The 20921-nt window shown below is 36.5% G+C and overlaps 4 protein-coding genes across 5 annotated transcripts; 1 reads left to right on the forward strand and 3 right to left on the reverse strand.

The window, feature by feature from the left end:
- Positions 1–1095: 1095 nt before the first annotated feature.
- On the reverse strand, positions 1096–6261 carry LOC147288857 (peptidyl serine alpha-galactosyltransferase). Of its 2 annotated transcripts, XM_086240256.1 has the most exons (8): positions 5661–6261; positions 5281–5451; positions 4593–4836; positions 4251–4451; positions 3437–3921; positions 2807–2971; positions 2390–2633; positions 1096–2114 (listed from the first exon to the last, which is right to left on the reverse strand). In XM_086240256.1, exons 1-8 carry the CDS (start codon positions 5963–5965, stop codon positions 1434–1436), a joined length of 2496 nt encoding a protein of 831 aa, XP_086096382.1. In that variant the 5' UTR covers positions 5966–6261; the 3' UTR covers positions 1096–1433. The 2 variants fall into 2 exon arrangements, with proteins under 2 accessions (XP_086096382.1, XP_086096383.1); XM_086240257.1 differs by lacking the exon at positions 5661–6261 and having other exon boundaries at positions 4593–4883; positions 5281–5389.
- Positions 6262–7635: 1374 nt separating this feature from the next.
- Positions 7636–10237, forward strand: LOC147288858 (zinc finger (C2H2 type) family protein). Its single transcript, XM_086240094.1, has 9 exons — positions 7636–7838; positions 8001–8026; positions 8258–8342; positions 8433–8642; positions 8739–8861; positions 8936–8993; positions 9096–9172; positions 9826–9914; positions 9994–10237. Exons 1-9 carry the CDS (start codon positions 7713–7715, stop codon positions 10064–10066), a joined length of 867 nt encoding a protein of 288 aa, XP_086096220.1. The 5' UTR covers positions 7636–7712; the 3' UTR covers positions 10067–10237.
- Positions 10238–10384: 147 nt separating this feature from the next.
- Positions 10385–11819, reverse strand: LOC147288859 (Myb domain protein). Its single transcript, XM_086240095.1, has 4 exons — positions 11671–11819; positions 11439–11546; positions 10918–10982; positions 10385–10828 (listed from the first exon to the last, which is right to left on the reverse strand). Exons 1-4 carry the CDS (start codon positions 11758–11760, stop codon positions 10681–10683), a joined length of 411 nt encoding a protein of 136 aa, XP_086096221.1. The 5' UTR covers positions 11761–11819; the 3' UTR covers positions 10385–10680.
- Positions 11820–14786: 2967 nt separating this feature from the next.
- MYB40 (myb domain protein 40) lies at positions 14787–16108 on the reverse strand. The gene is made up of 3 exons (XM_086240028.1): positions 15904–16108; positions 15663–15792; positions 14787–15564 (listed from the first exon to the last, which is right to left on the reverse strand). The coding sequence occupies exons 1-3, from the start codon at positions 16034–16036 to the stop codon at positions 14955–14957; spliced, it is 873 nt and encodes a 290-aa protein (XP_086096154.1). The 5' UTR covers positions 16037–16108; the 3' UTR covers positions 14787–14954.
- Between the last annotated feature and the right edge of the window lie 4813 nt (positions 16109–20921).

Consider the following 20921-nt stretch of genomic DNA (forward strand, 5'->3'; position numbering starts at 1 on the left):
TCAAACGAAAAAGTGTCGTCGTGGAAAAGTTGGCCTGGACGTAGACCGCATAGAGAATTAGAGATAGCGATGAGACTTCGGACTGCACCAACCCAAGTCACAAGTGGACCACCTTAAACCAATAATTATATAATATTAAATAATCATGTCCCGTACTTTGGACTTCGGACTCCAAATCCAAATTCAATCTTTTCACTTTTCGGCTTCTTGTCCTAGTACTTTGTAGGACCCGTGGAATACCCAACGGATTCCTCCAACGTCCAAATTTGGCCAATTTGAATTTGAACTTCAACACCCCTGACCCCTCCCTCCCTCCCTCCCTAATAATGATGCTGTCCAGTTGCATTATGTCTAACTCTTGTCTCCCTATAATAAAGCATTTGAGCATTTGATTACAACTCAAGCAATATGAAATTAAATGTTACTTTTTATTGTAGTTGTTGAGTAGCCTAATTGGAAGGGTCGTAAAATTGTCCACTTTACACCTAAGTTCGATTCTTTCTCTCTCCAAATAAAAAAAAAGTTACTACTTATTAGATCAGTCATTCTCTTAGGCAGATGCCCTCGCTGCCATTGCCGAGCACTCAACATCTAATATATGCAAAAAAAAAAAAAGCTACTGCATCTGCCGTGGAGAAAAATCCCTTATTAAATTGTTCCTAAAATTGAAATGAGTACATACAGTTTGTCTACGATTAACTATTAGTCTAACGATATTTTACTCCACAATATTAAAGTCGTAAATTCAAATATTTCCGTTTCCACATAAAAAATTAAAAAACTAAAACTAAAACAAAAATCCATCCATCCAATCCAAATTTTAGACACGTGAAAATATTACAATGCATTTGATTTTCTTTAATAGTATTTCCTTTTTGGAGGCTTATGTTTGGTCAACGACCAATTAGGTGCCCAGGGCTGTGGTTGGGTTTTGGATTGCGTGGCCCTTTGCTTTGGATTTTCCCCAGTCCCCAGTCCCCAGGTAATCAAGTTGGGCCTTGAGTTGGACGGTGTAGATCAACGTGTTCTTGCCACGGCCCAACAATGAACACCCTCCTGTAGCATTTTCAACTCTCACATTTGACACCAGTGACATTAACCAAATTGTAAGCACGTATACGATTTCATATGGAAAAGAATACGACTAGAATACAAATTGATATCAAAATCATTTCATAGCCTCCTCTTCCCCTTCGTGTTACTCCCGTATCTAACATTTTGTAAAATTGTTGAAATAAACTACTTTGTTTTGTCCTTTGGGAATGCAACTTGGGCTGGCTTAGCAAGTTTAGTGTCATATCATATGGACTTCCCTCAATGCAGTACTCGTGATGGCAAAGGCAAACTTGGTCTCAGAGAGTCAGAGACCATCCTTTTATCTTTGATGAAGTTCTTAAGTTTTACCTCACAAATCAGTAAGTCACAAGAGAATGTCATAAAGACACTTCACCTCCACGCAAATGCCTATCACGGCCATTAATATCCATGAATGTTGAACCAGAATTTCTTCTCTTAAGTCTATAACTTTTACCTCTTTTGCCTTTCCCTTTACGGCCTGAAAACAGCACTGACATGACCGTCAAGAATCCCAAGCCACAGAATACCCATAGAACAACAACCCAGAACCTCACTGAACTAAACATCCCATCTGTCACTGTAGGTGTAGGTTTTGAAAGTTCCTGAGAATTATTCATTTGCACATTGTTGCTTCCTACAACATAACTTCCATCCAACTTGCCAAGTTTTCTTGATACTGCAACTTCCTCTAATGCATCTGACTTTGAGTTGGATAAGGAACTGGGATCAGGGCACTTCCTCCTCTCATGATGCAGGTGTAATGCTTCATTTAGTGTCTTCATGCATTCTATGCTAAGCAGATCCCTCTGCAGTGCATTTTTGTCGGTCTGATCCAGTGTTGAAGAGTCCGGTGGGTCTGGGAACTGGGCCCAGCACCTGTTAACCATGTCAACATTTCTCCAGTTTGCCTTGTCAAAGCTCCAATTTCCAACTTTGAATTCCAAACCATAGTGGAAAACTCTGTATCTGACACCAGGTTCAGGAACATATCCTGGGTATATCAGTATCTCACTGCTTATGCGATGCCTTAGTTTCAACTGCATGAAAAAACAGAGGGGGACAGAATCATTAGCACATAATAGCACTAAATTTTTTAAAAAAAAATTATAATAATATGATGAATGCTGTGATGACTACTGAAATTGGACTCTGTCAAGGATATATTATGATCAATTTTCTTTTCTTTCATTCGGAAGCAGGGTGAGGGAACTAAAAGAATTTGTAACTACTCCACAATGAAAAATTCCATGGAAACCTAAACCATACAAAATTACAAGATAAATATAGGACTACTTCTTTAGAAGCAACTTACCTCTGCTGCACCAAATGAGTAACCGTACATCTCACTAATCCAGCCAGATTCATATATATCTCCGGTGATATTTGTGGCATAATGAGCTGTGTCTGCCCGGACTTCCTCGCTTTTGTGCAACCATAGTAAGGCGAATTTTCGAAGATCATCTATATGCATGATGATAACACCTCCAACCTTGTCACAGGCTTCAGGATGGCGAGTATGGAGTTTTGCAAGCAGATTATCACAGCCAATAAGATAGCTAGCATATACAGATTAGGAAAATAAGTCCTTGTATGGATCATGCAACTAGAAATCTGCACCCCCAAACACACACACACACACACACATAGAGGAGAGATGCAGCCACACCCAGAATTACATTTGTGTCCTGAGATAGCAAACATAAAAATAGAAAACATCATTTTGTCTTACTCATAGGGAGTTGAAACTGGTCGGCCACGTGCTGCTTTAAATTCCCATGGTGTAATTGGGCCTCTCAAGATCATATCTGCATCAAGAATCACTATGTACTCTGCATCGGTATTTGCATGATTAAGCCAATGAAGGACTGCAGCTGGTTTGTTAATTGCTGGATACCTGGTAGAGAGAGAAAAAAGAATAACCCAGTAAGGTAAAGGATCAAATTTTCAAGTGAATGATGAAAGAGGCAGTGAAGCAAATTTCCAAACACATCAAAACCATATCCCATGAAGGTTGTTTAATACCCAGGGTTTACCAGAAGCTATTGAGCAGGATAGAATTGATTGGGATAGTATGCAGTTGGGCCCGAGTAGTTAATCTACATAGCTCTATTTATCTTAAAATAGGAAAAACAGTAGCAAAGTCTTAAACCTTCATAGGCTAGTCCAATGCCAATTTTCGCGAACTATAATTCTGTCATGCTCATGAGTAGCCTAATATATGCAAAAGTGGTACTGATGCAAACTAAACACCAGACTGTGCATTGGATGAAACAAATGCCAGGGTGTCAATGCTGAAATGAAGTTCAAATCACCATAAACCATAAGAAGGAAAGAAAAGATTTGAAGAAAATATAATTACCAGTCGCCTGTTAATGGATGTCGGCTCATGGAAGGGACATAATGGGTGGGAGCCAGATCATGGCCAGCATATTGCTTTAAGTCTTCATCAGTACAGCTGAGTAATCGTGTGATATTTCCAGGCTGGCCACTCAGGTGAAAACTGTGGACAAATCCTACAGTCTGCCAATCGAAGTAAGGGGTGCATTCTGTGGAAAAAAGGGTGTGGATTTTTGGATATGGCTTCCCGGGTTCATCAACAACCTTCTGCTCTACAGCCTGTACTGCATCCTCCTCAGTTCGTAAAGTAGCTGCAGTCAGCCGCTTTGGCCGAGTCAGTTCAGCAAAAGTTTTGCTTTTCAGAAAGCTCATGTATTTTGACCACTTTGGCTTAGGGCATCCATTTGCTGCATGTTGTAGTAAGAGACCCTCATTCAAAGTGTTAATGCACTCTAAATTCAAGAAAAGACCTTGCCTTTTATGTGGATCAGGTTCCATCAGCTTTAACTGGACAAAGAAAGAATGTTAAATTTCGCATATACCAACCATGAAGACCTTGACCATGATCTTCCTAATAAAAAATTTTGATGCCTCAATTCACATGTGTACCATAAAAATGAAAGGTAGTTAAAAAAAAAACTAACAACAAAATGAACATTCCATTCAGTGCTTCTAATTAGGGCCTACCTAAAAGGTGCCTAACTGATCACATTTTAGCGCCCGGGGGGGGGGGATAATCGATGCAAACATACACCATGAAAGAAATGTGCAGGCTTCTCTTAAGTAAAGAGTTTCTTATATTAAAGAGAATAATTATTCACTATAGGATCATATACCTCCTTAGGATATGGAGGTTCAGGAAAGAGTCGGCCACAATCATAAACAATACCATCTTCATGGTGATCTAATTTACTAAAAGACCAATTTCCAACGTTAAATGGCAAGCCATAGTGAAGAAGAATGGGCACAACACCCTCTCGTGGAGTATAACCTGGGTAGATCATCAAGTTATCATTTATTTTGTGCCGAAGACCAACCTGAAATAAAATAAGGTAACCAACACCAATTAACAAACAAAAAAAAAAAAAAAAAGCACTAAGCAAAGAAGCTGAAATGGTAAATAGGTAAGGTGGAACTGTGAAAAAAAAATGTTTTAAGGGAGATATAAAGAAACTTACCTCTGCTGCACCAAAAGAGTATCCATACATCTCACTGATCCATCCTTTCCCATAGATGTCACCGGTTAGATTAGTTGCCCAGTGAGCTCTATCTTCCCGCACTTCTTCTGTTTTTGAAAGCCACATGGGTGCCAATGCTCGAAGATCATCTATATGCATGGCTAAAAGCCCACCAACTTTATCACAGAATTCTGGGTGCTTTGTGTGCAATTGAGCCAGAAGATTATCACATCCAACCAAGTACCTGAAGGAGAAATTCATTATACGAATATATGTTGATAGCCACAGTCCCTACAAGGGGGAAAGAAGAATATTGAATATTAACGTGTAAAATATATTTACAGCTCAAAAAATCCTCAGAAGAAAAGGTTCATAAACATATTATTCAAATGGCAGAAGGATGTCAAGTACAAACAGTACTCTCTACTTGACTGACCTTTTAATTCCAACTAATTTGATTTGGCTACATGGTGACAAGTATGAACGATTATAGTGAGTTCACCAGGCATTCATAATGCCCTTGTATGGTAAAACCTGGTTGTAGCTAATATGTAGAGTTATCAATAGCATCATTCACATACAGATGATTTAAATCATTCACATACAGATGATTTAAAAGGTTTATCATGGAAGCAAGCTCAGCTTTGATGTAGTATCATTTAGATGAAAAGAACAAAAGGAGTAATACCCATAATATGCTGCAACAGGTCTGCCTTTCTCAGCACCAAGTTCCCAAGGAACAATTGGCCCCCGTATGATCATGTCTGCATCCAAAATCACAACCCAATCAACATTCTCAGCCTCTTTACTATGCTTAAGCCAGTGCACAACTCCAGCAGGTTTGTTAATAGCAGGGTACCTGTAAGATTAAATACAAAGTTACAAACATTTTAATAATCATTTTTTCCATTTAATTAGAATGATAGCATAATCAAAATCCGAAACCAAACCAAACCCATCAAACAGAAGTTACAGAACTAACAATTAAGCAAGAATTGCAAAGTAACCCGGAATTCAAAACCCCATTTGAGAGCAAAACAAAGGAGCTGAGAAACAAAGCAGACTGACCAGTCACCAGTCTTTGGGTGCTTGCTCATTGAAGGCACCTCAAAAGTGGGAGCCAAATGCATGCCTTTGTACTTCTTCTTCTCCTCGTCGGTACAGCTGAGGAGTCGGGTAATGGGGCCGGGTTGCCGGGCCTTCCTGTAGCTTTGCATGAGGCCCACAGTCTGCCAGTCGAAGTAGTTCTGGCACTCCACCGAGAACAGCGTGTGGATCCTCCTCGGAGCCTCCCGACCCATTTCCGCTCCCCAACTACCATTCATGCAGAGACCCATCAACCCCACCACCACCAAAACCAGGAATCCACCCATTGTAGCTCAATTCAAGCTCGGATTTCAAAAGGGTATCACCTCAGAGATCTGAATTTCATCATGGCGTTGACAGGTGCAGTGAAGTCAAATCAGAGTTTTGTTGTTGTGTATTTCTACTCCAGGAACACATAGAGATGTGGAGGCAACATGGATTTTAATATACAATATATGTTTTGGTTACATACAATGCAATTGGATTGATTATTCAACAAAATTATTGAATTTGGTATGCGATTGATTAATTTAATAGGAAACACCAAATCTGAATGGAAGAAATGGACTTGTTCTTTCACAAACACAGTGGGACACACGGCTACGAGATTTTCCAGCTTCGCTGGCTTCAACGTCGTATTTCTTTCACTATTTTTTATTTTTTTGTTCCAAACGAAACGTCGTGTTTTAATCGGCAAATTCGGACAACGATTATGAAATCATTGAAATGCATGAAAAACGACGACGCCTCATTGAACATTAGAACTCATTATTTCTTCTTATGTTAGTAATTAGTATCGTGGTATCATTCTGTAATTATTTTATTTGGTTTTCTAAAAAAATTAAAAAGTGTCACATCTTTTTGGTAATTAAAGGTGTCCTTGAGTTAATTTTATCAGACTAATTTTTTGGGTCAATTAAAAACTGACAATCTGCGCTGGACCGAAGAAACTCACAAAAGATTTTATCTATGCCTAATTTATATGGTTTTGGAGCAATATTATGAATCATAATATTGATGTCTGTATTATATTTTCCTTTTTGTGTAAAATTTTATACCTAATCTAACAACTACCTAAGTGCCAATGTGCCATGGTCTAACTACTACCTAAGCGCCATGGTATGTAGTTTATTATGAATTCATTTGTTTATTTAACTATTTTTTATTAATTAATTGTTGTTCATGATATTTGAATGCAAATTCTCATCAATATGAAAAAACTGAATACCATTTATTAGACCAAATTATCATTCACAATTTATTAATTTAAATTAAACATCTATTCATAATGAAAATTACATTATATAATAATATGTTGGGATTAATACTAATTTGGTACTCAGACTATTATACTTGTATCAGTTTGGTCCCCATATATTTAATTTGGAAAATTTTGTTCCCAGACTTTTTTCAATTTTGCCAATTAAGGTTATTCAATTAATTTACACACTTATAATTGAGGTTATTCAGTCAATTTACGCGCATAGAGTTATGGTATAGTTTAGAGTGATCATTCTGCCATAAAAAAGAAGGGCACATGATTGATACATGGTTCTATGCAAATGGAGCTTTGGACGAAAAAATGTGTAAATTGACTGAATAACCTTAATTGAAATAATTGAAAAAGTATGGGGACTAAATTTTCCAAATTAAAAATCTGAGAACCAAACTGATACAAGTATAATAATTTGGAGACCAAATTGTCATTAATCCCTAATATGTTCAATATTGTTCTTCCAGAAAAAGGTTCAATATTTTTGTTGAGTTGGGCCTTATAGAGAATGACAATCCAAGATTGTAATCCACGGTCCGGAGGGTTTTAAGGGCTTGTAGAGGCCCAACAAACCCAGCATAAAACTCAGCCGAAGGCGGACCTTGGGCGTCCTACGTGGCAAGTATTGATTGGTTATTGGGGCGTGGAGGCGGCAGTCGGGTCGTCCTCTGACGCAGAGAAACAGTAGACTGAGTGGCGGAATGCTGTGGAGTGTTCAGCAATTAGCCTTGCAATTTACAAAATTACAAGAGAGATCTTGAATGAAGAAGATGAAGAAGTGTTGTAAAATGATGTGGGTGGGTCTTCTGTACCTTGGCTTATCAGTGTCTCTGCAATTTAGTATTGTTTCTTCAACCTCGTCTCCTCAGCCTCTGCTAACGAATCAGGTATATTTATTAGTTGCTTTTGTTTTCTATTCTTGGTTATCTTATTTCACAATATTGAATGTTTCTAAACAAGATTTTAGCAACCCATCAATGTCTCTCTAGCAATTCTTAGAATGAGTAAAATTCATTCATTGATTATGACCCTTTTCTTTGTTTTCCCAGGGTTATGAGGAATTTGCAACCACAAGGTATTATAGTTGAAATGTTGAACATCTATATGTATGTATGTATGATTAATCTAGTAAATTATTTACCCTTCTTAGCATCAACCACTTCTTTTGAGATGGAGTATTTGTATATGTTCATATCACTCAGAATTATACAACTGCAAACCTTGGCACGATTTGTTGCATATTATTGTGCTCTTTTTTAGGATTTTAAACCTGTAAATAGTACTAATACCATAATTTGATACATAGAACTTTAAAGCAAGAACTGACAGATCCTCCTGAGGTACATTGTTCGAGAGAAAGGAGTAGGGCAGCGTGGAAAATAATTCAGGAGGTATCGGAATGCATAGAGTTTCCTGATTAATGCCACCTTTCCTGTGGTTTATTCTCATGTCAATATCATTATCTCTCTTGCTTGGTGCAGTATTTGATGCCCTTTGTAGAGAAAGAGCGGTATCAGATTCCAACAACGTGTAGGTTGCACCCCGACAATGATCTGTACAGAGATCAGGAACAGCACAAATTCTGTGTAGATTTACATGACTGGCAATGTGGATATTGTAAGAAAAGATTTTATGACGAGAAATTTCTTGATAAGCACTTTGACAACAGGCATTACAATTTGCTGAATGTGGTAAGTACTCTTTTAGTTGTATCTTCCTAACAGTGATGTTTGTTTAGCCTGATGGTGCATTGCTAATTGAAACATGGCATACCTGTGCTGAATCAGAGTCATAGCAGGTGTTTGGCAAATGTTTGTGGTGCGTTGCATTGCGACCTCGTAATGGATTCTGCACCACAAACGACTAAGTGCAATCCTGCTGCTGCTGCACGGAATCATCATCTATGTGAGGTGGCACCTGAATGATGTCTTATGCATTTAAATTTCAGCATTCTTTGTATTTATAAATTGTGCATCATGTGCAGGGTCTAGCTGATAGTTGTTTTCCAGTCAATCAGGGTCCTTCAGCAAGCCGTCTTCATGGTATTTTATATATTTCTTTATCATAATTAGAAAAGTTGTAACAAGTTATCTATCTAATTTTATCAACTTACGATATTGCTTCCTTGATGTTTATTACAACAGAATTCTTCATACACCAATTCTGTGATGCCCACACGTGCACTGGAGGTCGGAAACCCTTCTCTCAAGGCCGCAGGAAGGTAAAGTTCTCCGTCATTTGTCCTTGGGTGCTCTATATTTTATATGGTAAACGTGATATTTTAGTGGGCGTATGTTTGACTGAAGAATATGATTGTTTAATTGAGTGATGTGAGGCGGATGGCATGTCTTGTTGTAAATATGTTTTGAGTCATTTAGAAATTAGACAAATGGTGAAGGGAAGAGGAGAGTCCTATGGTTTACCGTAAGATGCTTATACTCCCTTCGGTTTCTTTGCTTACCGCTTATATCACTTGTGGTATCCTCCATTACATAAAACTGTTAGTTTTGGCTGACAATCATGGACATTAATCGTTTTTCCCTCTCAAATTTTAATCTTGTGAGATAAAATCCTCTACGTTCTTAATTTATGGCTTTATGTGTAAAGGGTCTTAGATATCTGGAACCTCTGTGAAAACAACTTTTTTGGAATGAAAATTATTTGTGGAAGATCGTAATGGGGCACAACCCTTGCAATCAGGTAGCAGTTAGTTTGAAAGAATGTTTATCTTGGTTGCAGCTGTGATCATGCCTGCTTATATCATTTATTTCCCCATTTTGAAACTTGATGCTTATATAACATAGTTTTTTAGGTTATGATGTCTTGTTGGTTATTCTCTTCATTGACTGCATCCCTTATGTTTCAAATGTGCAGAAGAGGACAAGTACATCCTACCTTGTTATTTCCATTGGGACTCTGATGCTGCTGCTCTTTTTCTATACTTACATTTACTTGTACAAAAGGTATCTATATTTAGACTTCTCATTTGCCCCAGTTTTGGTTGCTTTTCAATCCGTTTAACAATGCTAAATTATGTGACAGTGGAATGAAAAGGGGAACTCAAGAACAACTGAAACGCATCTCACAAAGTGGAAGGAAGAAAAAACCCTCTTAGATGTTACACTTTTTCATATAAATGCAAAAGCAGTGTTGTTCTATTTTTAAAATTTGAATTTTGACCATTAATTCAGTGTAGAGGAAGAACAAAATTTTTTGGCAATGCGAATGACTGAAAGTCTGAAAGTTGTTAATTGAAGAAGATATAGTCAAACAACTCTTTGTGAAGCTGCATGTGTGCCTGCTTTTCCCTCCCAGGAGGATATTCCTGAGACTGCCTTTTAAATAGCTAAGTTCAAAACTAGTTCCTTCTTAGAAGACATCTCCTTGCAGCTAAAGTAGGGTAGATTATGATGGACTAGAAGATAAAAAAGAATTATGAAAAATTCTATGTATTGTGGAGCTGGAAAGTAGATATGGAGTATACAAGATTGATTTTGGGATGATTACCCTGGCCAACTGGTTTACATGTACATTGCGATCGATGATAGTTTGTAGTACAAACAAACAACATATGGCAATGAATAATGATGCTGAATTTGGCTCCCAAGCTACCCTTAAGTTCTAAGCAATGAAGTTGAGTGTGCCACAAATTATCTTGCAACCCTCCAGGCTGGGAAAGTTGATTGGTGAGCATCATTTGACATCAAGTGAAATGGAGCAAAGCCTGAATCATTTTCTTTTAGTTGGATCTCGCCTGAGTCCGTATTTGTTAAGTGTTTTGATATAACTTCTCATGAGGCTGAATTTGTTGCTCCCCAGATGATACAAGTAATCCCACGAATAAATGCCGGTTTTATGCAAGTCATCGAAAACAATCCTGAAAAGTGAAACATCCTCAGTCACAACATAACATTCTGGATACATAAATTATGTGCGACTGTCATTAGATTCATAGTTTAAAAGTACCTTACCCCGTAGTTTCCTACAGGCTCTGCAGACATAATTCCCACGTGCCGCCGCCCAGATATCACCTGCTTCAATTGTTTAACATCAATAGAACTCACACCAGCTCTTATATCAATTTGTAGGGGTAGCAAAAATTACGAACAGCATGAAAAAAGAGAGTTGGGGAGATAAAAAGGCAGCGAAACATATTCAATTGAGGATGTATTGTCAACAAATCAATCATATGAAACTCCTAAAACATGCTAAATAATGACTCAAAAGGTTTCTTATGTAAATTTAAAGATTTGACAAAGTGATCACAAAAATTTTCTCTTTTCTCTTTGCATAAGATTGAATGCATGACCCTTTTGATTTTCTAGATACACTCACATGATGTATTAGACACTTCCATCTCATACATAAATATATAGGAATGACTTCATATTCAAAATCATTCCAACAACAATTTCATAAAGAAAGCAAAAAAAATATATAGAGATATATGTATATCAGATGTAAGATAAGAAATGACTGAGAATTACCTTTTCACCAGCAATTGACCTAACCTTGGCATCAGCAGCTGGACTGTGTATTCTTAGAAACTCAGCTGACAAATTAAACACACTACCATTGCCAAACTCCACCTCTACCTGAAATTAACAAACACCCAAAAAACTATTTTCAAACATCAACAAGATGAACCCTGAATTGCTAGGTATGTATATTTCAAACCGAACAACAAAATTACAGCAGAGCTTAAAGCTTGAAGCTTACACATTTAGGCGCGTGGAGAGCGAATCTGGTGAGTCGGGGAGCATCCACGGTAGCGTGGAACCTCCGAATCGCTCTCTGTATTGCCAACATTCTTCCTGGCGTTCCTCCACTCGTCTCACGCCCAATTGCTTTTGCTGGGTTTTTTTTTTTTTTTTGTCTGAATTGCTTTTGCTGGTTGGTTTATTGGCTTTTTTTTTTTACTACGAAGACGAAGCCCTGAGGACTGGGTCCGGGCCTACCTGCGCAGCGGGCTGCTTGGGCTATGATCGGCTCTAGGCCTGTGATGGTAATACAATTTAGAAGTTGGTCCATTAATATTAAAATATAGTTGGGCCCAATATCCATCATGAACATATATATTTGTTATTCCTTGTCATTATATAAATCTATATGTGGTGTATTTTTTTTTAGGGTAAATTACAATTTAGTACCTCAACTTTACCTCGGATTTCAAGTTAGTACCTCAAGTTCAAAAAGTTGCATGTCAGTACCTTAACTTTCATTTTGTTGCAATTACATACCTCCGTTAGTTTTTCCGTCTGTCAGACCGTTAAGCGCCTACGTGGCACGGTGACGTGACTTTAAAAAATGCCACATAGACAAAAAAATTAATAAAAAAATAATAAACTTTTTAAAAATAAAATAAATAATTATAAAAAACAAAAAAATTAAAAAAACCAAAATTAAATTAAAAAAACAAACAAACAAATAACAAATCAATAAAAACCATCAACAAAATTCATCAAAAATAAATTAACAAAAATCAACCCAAAATTCATTTGCCACAACGCCTCCTTCTTCCCCAACAAATCAACCCATAAGTCACCTCCGGTCTGACTCGGGCCAACTCAGCCACTACCCCAACTCGGCCCTTGATCACCCCGAGATGCAGAGGAGTCAACCCATCTCGATCCTAGACCAAACACAGATCTGGGTTGACCAGCGCCAAATGTTTGACTATTTCCAGGGACCCTTTTGCTGTTGCCAAGTGAAGAGGCGAAGAACCTTGGGAATTCAACTGGGAAGCGAGCTCGGGCTTTCGACCCAGTAATTCTTTGGCGAAAGCAAAGTGACCCAGAAGCGAGGCTATGTGTAAGGGCGTGTCAAAATCAACCCGAGACCCACCCCAACCCACAACCACCACTCGAGCAACCCTCCCTCCCAGCCACACAAATCAACCCACCACCCGATACCCCAAAACCCGAGCAATCCGAGACCCACCCCACCAGTCACCGGAGAAAGAGAGAGGAAGAAGATCGGGGTGGTCTCGCCGAAGATGCGCGCCGGAGAAAGAGATCGGGAAGAGAGAGAAGTGAGGAGAGAGAAGAGACAGAATCAGGGGGTGGGCAACCCGAGACCCACCAGTCACCGGAGAAAGAGAGAGGAAGAAGATGCAGGTTCTCGCCGGAGATGGGCGCTGGAGAAAGAGATCGGGCAGAGAGAGAAGTGAGGAGAGAGAATCGGGGGGAGGGGGCTGAAAAATGGAGAGAAAATGGAAAATAAATGTTTTTTTTTATAATTTAATTATTGGTTTTTTTAATTTTTTAATTTTTTAATTTTTTATGTTTTTTATAATTATTTATTTTTTTAAAAAGTTTATTATTTTTTTATTATTTTTTTTGTTTATGTGGCATTTTTTAAAGCCACGTCACTGTGCCACATAGGCGCTTAACGGTCTGACAGACGGAAAAGCTAACGGAGGTATGTAATTGCAACAAAATGAAAGTTGAGGTACTGATATGCAACTTTTTGAACTTGAGGTACTAACTTGAAATCCGAGGTAAAGTTGAGGTACTAAATTGTAATTTACCCTTTTTTTTAATATGATTTCGCTTATAGTGGGCTTAGGCTGGACCAATTGAGAAATATATATCCATTATATACCAATACATTGGTTGTACATGTACCAAATTGAGAATCGATCATCATGCTGCTAAGCAGCTAATGAAAAATTGAGAAATACATTTTTGTTCCATGTGTTATGGCTTGAAATCACATTTAGTCTCCGTGATTTCAATTTTCCAATTTGATCCACATGTTTTATGTTTGCAATTTTAGAATAATTTTAACTCAACTCAAATCTTCAATTTGGGGATAAATTATCCACTTGTTTTCAAGTAAAATTTTGTTGGGGGATTGAAAGACCAACTTATGAGCTTTCTAAAACTAATTTCAATTTTTATTTTCGTGTTTATTTGCTAAAGAAATTAAGGCTCACAAAATTTTTAAGGTTATGAATTTGTAATTTCTTTATTCTTATTTGAAAAATACAAAATTCAAGATTATATACATAATTTTTAGTCATTCATGAGTAAAACTTACTAGTTTTAGTGCTGGGAGCCTGAGATGATAATTCATTGATGTGATGTTCAATGCTGGATGCATGTAGGATCGGTCATGAGATTTTGAAGATTCGAGACCAACCAATATAATTGAGGTTCTCAGCCTTTAAGTACATTTATTTCATTTATTTGAACTTAACATATTACACAAGGAGTCTACAAAATTTGAGAGCCATTCATATTTGGGAGTTGGGACCAGAGGCAACCGCCTATTCCCCCTCCCCTTTAGGGCGGTCGTGGATGCATGCACCAAAACCTTAAAAAGCCTAGATAGCTGAGAGCTAAGCCCACTTAATTTTCAGTGCTTAGCACGACCTATAACCAATTAATTATCTTGCTCCAATCACTTTTTTTACAAGATTGGTGAAAACTAAGGATGCAAATTCATATATACTTATTCATACAATTACTGTCCAAACACATAAAGAAAATGAATAACGCTAATCTAATTAAAGGTAAAGAGGCACAATCTCAGCACACATTCATAAGCATATATATACTTGGTTTGCCTATAATCTACGAAGTCAAATCGAAAAGGGATAACATATATATATATAAGGAAGCAAACGAAGTAAAACCTTGGGAACATCATTATGATATTTGTAGAACACCATTAAGTAACCTCATCAACACTAGCTAGGGGTCATGACTCACGGATCAAAGCCCTTAAGGCCCTCTGGTTGGATATATGTTATAGCTCAGTACTCTCCCTAATAGTGAAAGAACATGCAAGAAATTACAGAAATTAATGATAAACACGCATTGAATGAACATGATGACACCACCATAATAGCTAGAACCACCACATTCAAAGATTGAATACACAAGACATGAATGCAGTACTACTCTCAATCAAAATCAATCATGGTCTGATAAACTCATGTTGCAACAACAATAACTTTGCAGACAAGTTTGAGGTATGTTCAATGGCTGCTAATATTTTCAAAAGAAGAAAAGGTCTTGTTCCAGATTATTGAAGCCATCCCATATGAGCATGGAATCAACACTATCAACCCATTGCGGCAGAGAGTTTTGTTGTAGGGATTCACCTACTGAAATTGAAGGGTTGTTAGAGTACTCTTCCACAGAAACCAATGAAGAAGAGCTGTAGGAATTTGAATTAGTAGTACTGGTGTAATTGCTTCCTTGGTTCAACATGAATGCCCCCAAATCCAAGCTTCCACAAAACATTTCATAATTCTTCAAAAGACCACTCGTCTCGTCCACGGTTAACTCAACCTGATGATCATTTTGTAATTTCTCATTGGATAATTCTGGAAACCCTTTAGTATTAATGCCATTATCATCAGAATCCTGCAGTTTAGCCTCCAAGCCGATATTGTCTAATTCTGATGATGAATTCGAATTCGACTCTTCTTGAGTAATTGTAGTCTCTTTAATGTTGTCTTCAATATTATCTTTTTGCTCGGTGGGTTTGTGGGTCAAAGGGTCTACACCAAGGAGCTTTAACCTCTTCTTGATTCGAGTATTCCAGTGGTTCTTGATTTCATTGTCTGTGCGACCAGGAAAATGTGAAGCAATCTTAGACCACCTGCACAAATAATTTACTATTAGTGTTAGCTAGACCAGTCAGTACCCTATAACTATAACATTGTGTATAAGATTAAATTAAATTAACATTGTGTATACCTGTTACCAAGACATGAATGGAGTTGAATCATTTGATTCTCCTCTGTTTCTGTAAAAGCACCTCTTTTGAGGTCTGGCCTTAGATAATTGATCCATCTTAGTCTGCAGCTTTTCCCACATCTAAGCAAGCCTGCAATATCAGTACAACACAAAATGGTCAATGAAGTCAAAATTTCCAGAAACAGAAGTCTGAAACAGAGAAAGAGAGATGAAGGGAATGATCAAATGAAATGGTATGTACCTGCAAGCTTAGGAACCATTCTCCAGCAATGGATGCCATTGTTGAGAATAAAATTCATGAGCTTGTGATCTTCCTCAATTGTCCATGGACCTCGTTTCAATCCGACCTTGTCACAACAAGGCTGCCTTCCCATTTTTGACAAAGTTTCTTGACCAAAGAAGCAAAAGTGAGAAGGCTAGGTTAGCTAGGTAGCCCTTAATTCCTAAGTGGACAATAAAGTGGGGGAGGTAGCTTAAAAAGGAGCTTATAATCTAAGGCAAAGATGCTGCCAGTTCATACAGGGCATAAAAAAATGAGGCTGTTGTTTGAGAGGGGAGAGAAATGATTGAATGGAAAAGCATTTGAGTTGATAGCTACATATAAAAAGCATGGAAGGTTGTCATTATAAAAAATGGCACCACCCCACTATTGAGCCAATGGAAAGAGTCCTGTTTCTGTTTGTGAGAAAATTTTACATGAAAAAGAAAAACCAGACGTGGGTCGCCTTCATTGGAAAAATCTTTATTTTTTGCATTCTAAGTCTTCTCTCATTGGCTTTAATCCATGTAAGCCAAAAGAATAATGAGATTGAAAGGTTCTTTGTTCCATCAAGGCTGCCCACTTTTGTCGTTGGAAACAACTCTTTAGGCTTTAATCTTGAGAGAGAGAGAGAGAGAGAGAGATGCTTTCAACATGATATGAAAGCATCCTAAAATTCCAAACATGGATTCACTTGAGAGCCAGAACCTAAATGAATCAACTCAGTTGGCTACATGACATAGTTAAGTTCTGATAATCAGTCAATGTCTATTAATTCTCTTCCGGCCCCTTCCGACCCATCAAGCTCGTCCTAACCCGAAAAAAGTACAGAAGTGAAAAGAAACAAACAGAGTTTCTTAGAATCTTGAACTAATAATTAAAAGAGAGTGATTCTCCATCAGTACTTTATTAACAACATTTACATGTCCAGTTTTTGCACACGTGTCAGCTGCAATTTGATATACTGAATTACCCAAATTGCCAAAATGCCCTGTTATCAAAGATGGCAAGAACTGAGCTGCTTTATTTCTTATTTGGTTACTCTTGCTTGACACAATTGCTTGGATGCTTTTCATTGAAGGAAACTTTGTACGCATTTGGGTTTTGTCGATAAGTGTAGGCATGAATTGGCATGGTTCAGTAAGCAAAATCACTAATTAGCTTCTGAGTAATGATGCCTTTTTTTCTTTTTCATTTCCTTTTTTTCTGGAAAAGCAATGTTAGTAGCTAATTATAAATTTGTAAGTATGTTCATGAACAAAAATTGAAAAAAAAAAAAAAAGACACTGAGAAAAGTAGGAAAGACACAATGGGGTAACCAACAATCTTCATAGTGCCTAATAGGGGAGACAGGGGGGTCAATTATGTTGAGTACAGAGCCTACCAATATGATGTGTGCTTATACACAATTTTCTTTTATTCTTTTTTTATGATTTTATACAAAATTCTTTACAACTAAACAACAAAAACAAACTATATATTATGGTGTAACGCAACGCATTTGACATAGAAGTATGGTTTTGGAGAGAATTTGAAGCCACATATAATGGTCATGGTGGATTCATTCAGAAGATGTCTCTATACATGCAAAAGTATGAACTTACAACAATGCTGCTGAATTAATTAAACAAGGAATAATATCACTTCCAGTTGACATATATAAAATATATAAGACTTTAATTTGGTTCATGCACAAGAATATTCACCATGATCTTTTTTGAGATGCAGAGTTTTCAGAAACACAAACATTTGGGGCCAACGTCTGCAGTGTGGAAAACATCATCTTGTTGTTCCTGACTATTCTTGATTACCAAACATTATATTTCTTCTAAATTTTCAAAAAATTAATTCTAGGGTTATTTATCAAAAAAGAAAAAGAAAAAGCCAGAGGTTGGCATACTTTATTTGAATTCCAGCACACAGCTACACAACATGTTTATCATGTTTCCAAGGCCCTAGAGAGAGAGGTACATGCAAATATGAACCAACCCATTTGGCACCTGGCTTTTGACAATTTGAAACTATTAGAGAATACATAGTTGTGTACTTGTATGTATGGTTTGAATATCTATGTATATATTATAAGTGAGTCCATCTTTATAAATTTAAATGTTTCTACGAAAATTAATTTAAATAAATAGATGGATGCTGGATGGACCAATCGCCATCCCTGACATAATTGTAGGTGAAAGAAGTCAAGAACAAAGATCGAGTAGCTGGTGACAAAACTGACGTCCAGTTGGAGCATCTACTAGTAGCAACCTGCCATAACATATACCTCTGCATGCCAAACCAAACAAGTACTACTACAGCATAATCTTAGCACAATTTATGTACCGTTAAGTTGTCAATTACCAACTTGGCTCATATTAAACCCAAAAAAGAAAAGAGTAAATATAAGCAAGTAAGCTTTTGCATTTTTGATGCTGACAAGAAGATGAAAACAATTTGATTTTAATGGAGTCAAGTAGAGATTTAATAATAACCCATTTTGGTCCAATTGTGGTGATGGAACTAATGTTGGGAAAGGCATATTAGGAATCATAAGATGTGAGGATAAGGATGATACATAATTGTCGTCTATATGACCATGGTCTCTAATTGATACTGATTTGTACTGAATGCACCTGCAGACAAAAATGTGAAAGACAAGTCTACATAAACATACATAATGATGTGTTGAATGCCCGCTGGTCTCTAGAGAATTAGCATCTTTAGCTACAAGTACAACTAGATATCCCAAAGTTATGTCGCTCTCAAGTGTCTTGAGTCTCAATCCGAAGTAGGCCCAAGCTAAGGCCCTCAACTCAAGGCTTTAAATCCAACCCAAATTCGAGCATCGCTTGGGTGGGCTTCTTAATTAGTATCAACACGATTGAAGGTTGCCTATTATCAAACTTGGGCAAATTGGTTGGGTCAAGTTAAATAGACTTTCTCCAATGGTATTCATGAAAGGCCCTGATTGGTTTGCTCATTTGGAGCTTGGGAATGGGTATGAGATTCTCTCTAATGTTTTTTTTTTTTTTTTTTTTTTTTTTCTTTTAGGGAATGGGAGATTGAACTTGAGTACATATGGACAAATTCTACGATCTTACAAGAGACCAGAGACACATTAATGAAAACGTGTTACATTTTAAAAGAGTTTAAGAGACCCATGAGGAGGAATTTAACACCCTTAGTCCCCATTGGGTTTAATATTCTTATCACTTGAGAAAACATTTATTGTGGGTCCCCATTAGGTTTGATATCCCCACTATAAGTTGAAAAGATTGTTTAAGCATAATAATGAGGGTATTATAAAATAAAAAAAATAAAAAACTTTTGATTCTTATTACTATACAAACTAAACACGAGAATGGTAAGCCCTTGAGATTAATCTAAGTGGTGAGTGTGGATAAAGTAAATGATTATGATTATGACAAGTTCACTGTTTGATTCTCTCCAATGTAAACATGAGAACGATAATAATTTATTTTGTAGCAAATTACAAATAAGTTAATAAAATATTTGAAAATTACACATTAGTCAATATGTAATTTGAGTTCTCAAAATGGTCAATCGGATTTTATCACAAATTATATTTTAGTCAATGACCCAACCCAGTATTGGATTTACTTTAAATATTGATTTCGTTCATTTCTTTTATTGCAACCAACGATCGTTGTTGCTTCCTTCCCCGATTTGTAAGGGTAAAATTCTTTTTTTTTTTTTAATCCTAACTCATCCTAGAGTATAGAATAAGCTTGATATATGGAGGCATTATGTTAGGGTTTAGCTTCGTAATTTTGTAATATTGAAACTTTTTATTAACTGGTATTTTTGACCGATGACAGTGCACGTAATTTCTTGTAATATTGAAACTTTTTATTGACTTATTTGTAAATGATCTATTTTTTTTTATTGCCATCAAATACTGAAATAGTCATTTTTTTCCCTAAAATGATTATAGATATGACATTTATAGTAATGTATCTACCAACCAAACAAGACCAAAGAGAATATGTAAAGATAAAGAAAGGGTACTTGGCCAAAAAAAAAAAGATAAGAAGGGGTGATCAAAGCATATAACAGTAGCTTAGCTCTTTTATTATTTGTCTCTTTAACTAACACCTCTTTTGATAAGTTTTATCTTTATGGTGATTGAAAATGGTATGCGATGGTATATTTATATTTATAGAATAAAATATTAATAATATTCACTTATATTATGATACATAAATTAATTATATCACATGACAGTACATCGAGTATATATAATAATTTATCGTGTACATGAATATATATATACCTTAACTTTTTCTTTTATCTTTACTTATAATTTTGACGTGGATATACGGATATACCAACGAGCCGAATCCTTGTTTTCCGGAATTTAGAACCGCAATTGTTAGTGACGTGGCAAAGTGAAGAGAAATGTATTCTTTAGTGGATCCCACACTCCCCATAAAGTGGATCCTAATCATTGACAGTGACAGAGACAAAGTTCTATCAGGGATGGAAAAGGCTTAAACAATCACGAAAGGTAACTAATACGGTGCATGAGCAACCATTGGAAGTCCATAGGGCAACCAACCATGCACGTACGATTTGCTTTTATAATTTGATTGAAACAACTCACAAATTTTTTCCTCTTTTGTTTCTTTATTCTTCTGTCCATCAATTTGGAATTCTTTTTACCAAACGTGAAACTCTTGCTTCATTTATTTTGAAGGTCAAATGGTGGAATGAGTCCTTTTTTTTTTTCAATGCATTTAAAAGTTCCAAATGCAATACATTAATAGTGATAAGATTGTTAGGTTCCATGGTAAATTTTTCACAAGTAACCTATGATAATTTTTTTTTTCTAGACGTACCAATAATATATTTTTAAATAGAATACTTTAGGAATATCAAATTTGTGTACTAAATTTTATTTCCTAAATTATGTGAATTATTTTATTCATTCATACTTAATTGAATTCTTCAAGACTTGTTTATTTCTAACAAATCATTCAAAATTC

Source organism: Dryas octopetala, chromosome 4, assembly GCF_963921425.1.
Source record: "Dryas octopetala chromosome 4, drDryOcto1.1, whole genome shotgun sequence".
In the NCBI taxonomy this organism is placed as follows: domain Eukaryota; kingdom Viridiplantae; phylum Streptophyta; class Magnoliopsida; order Rosales; family Rosaceae; genus Dryas; species Dryas octopetala.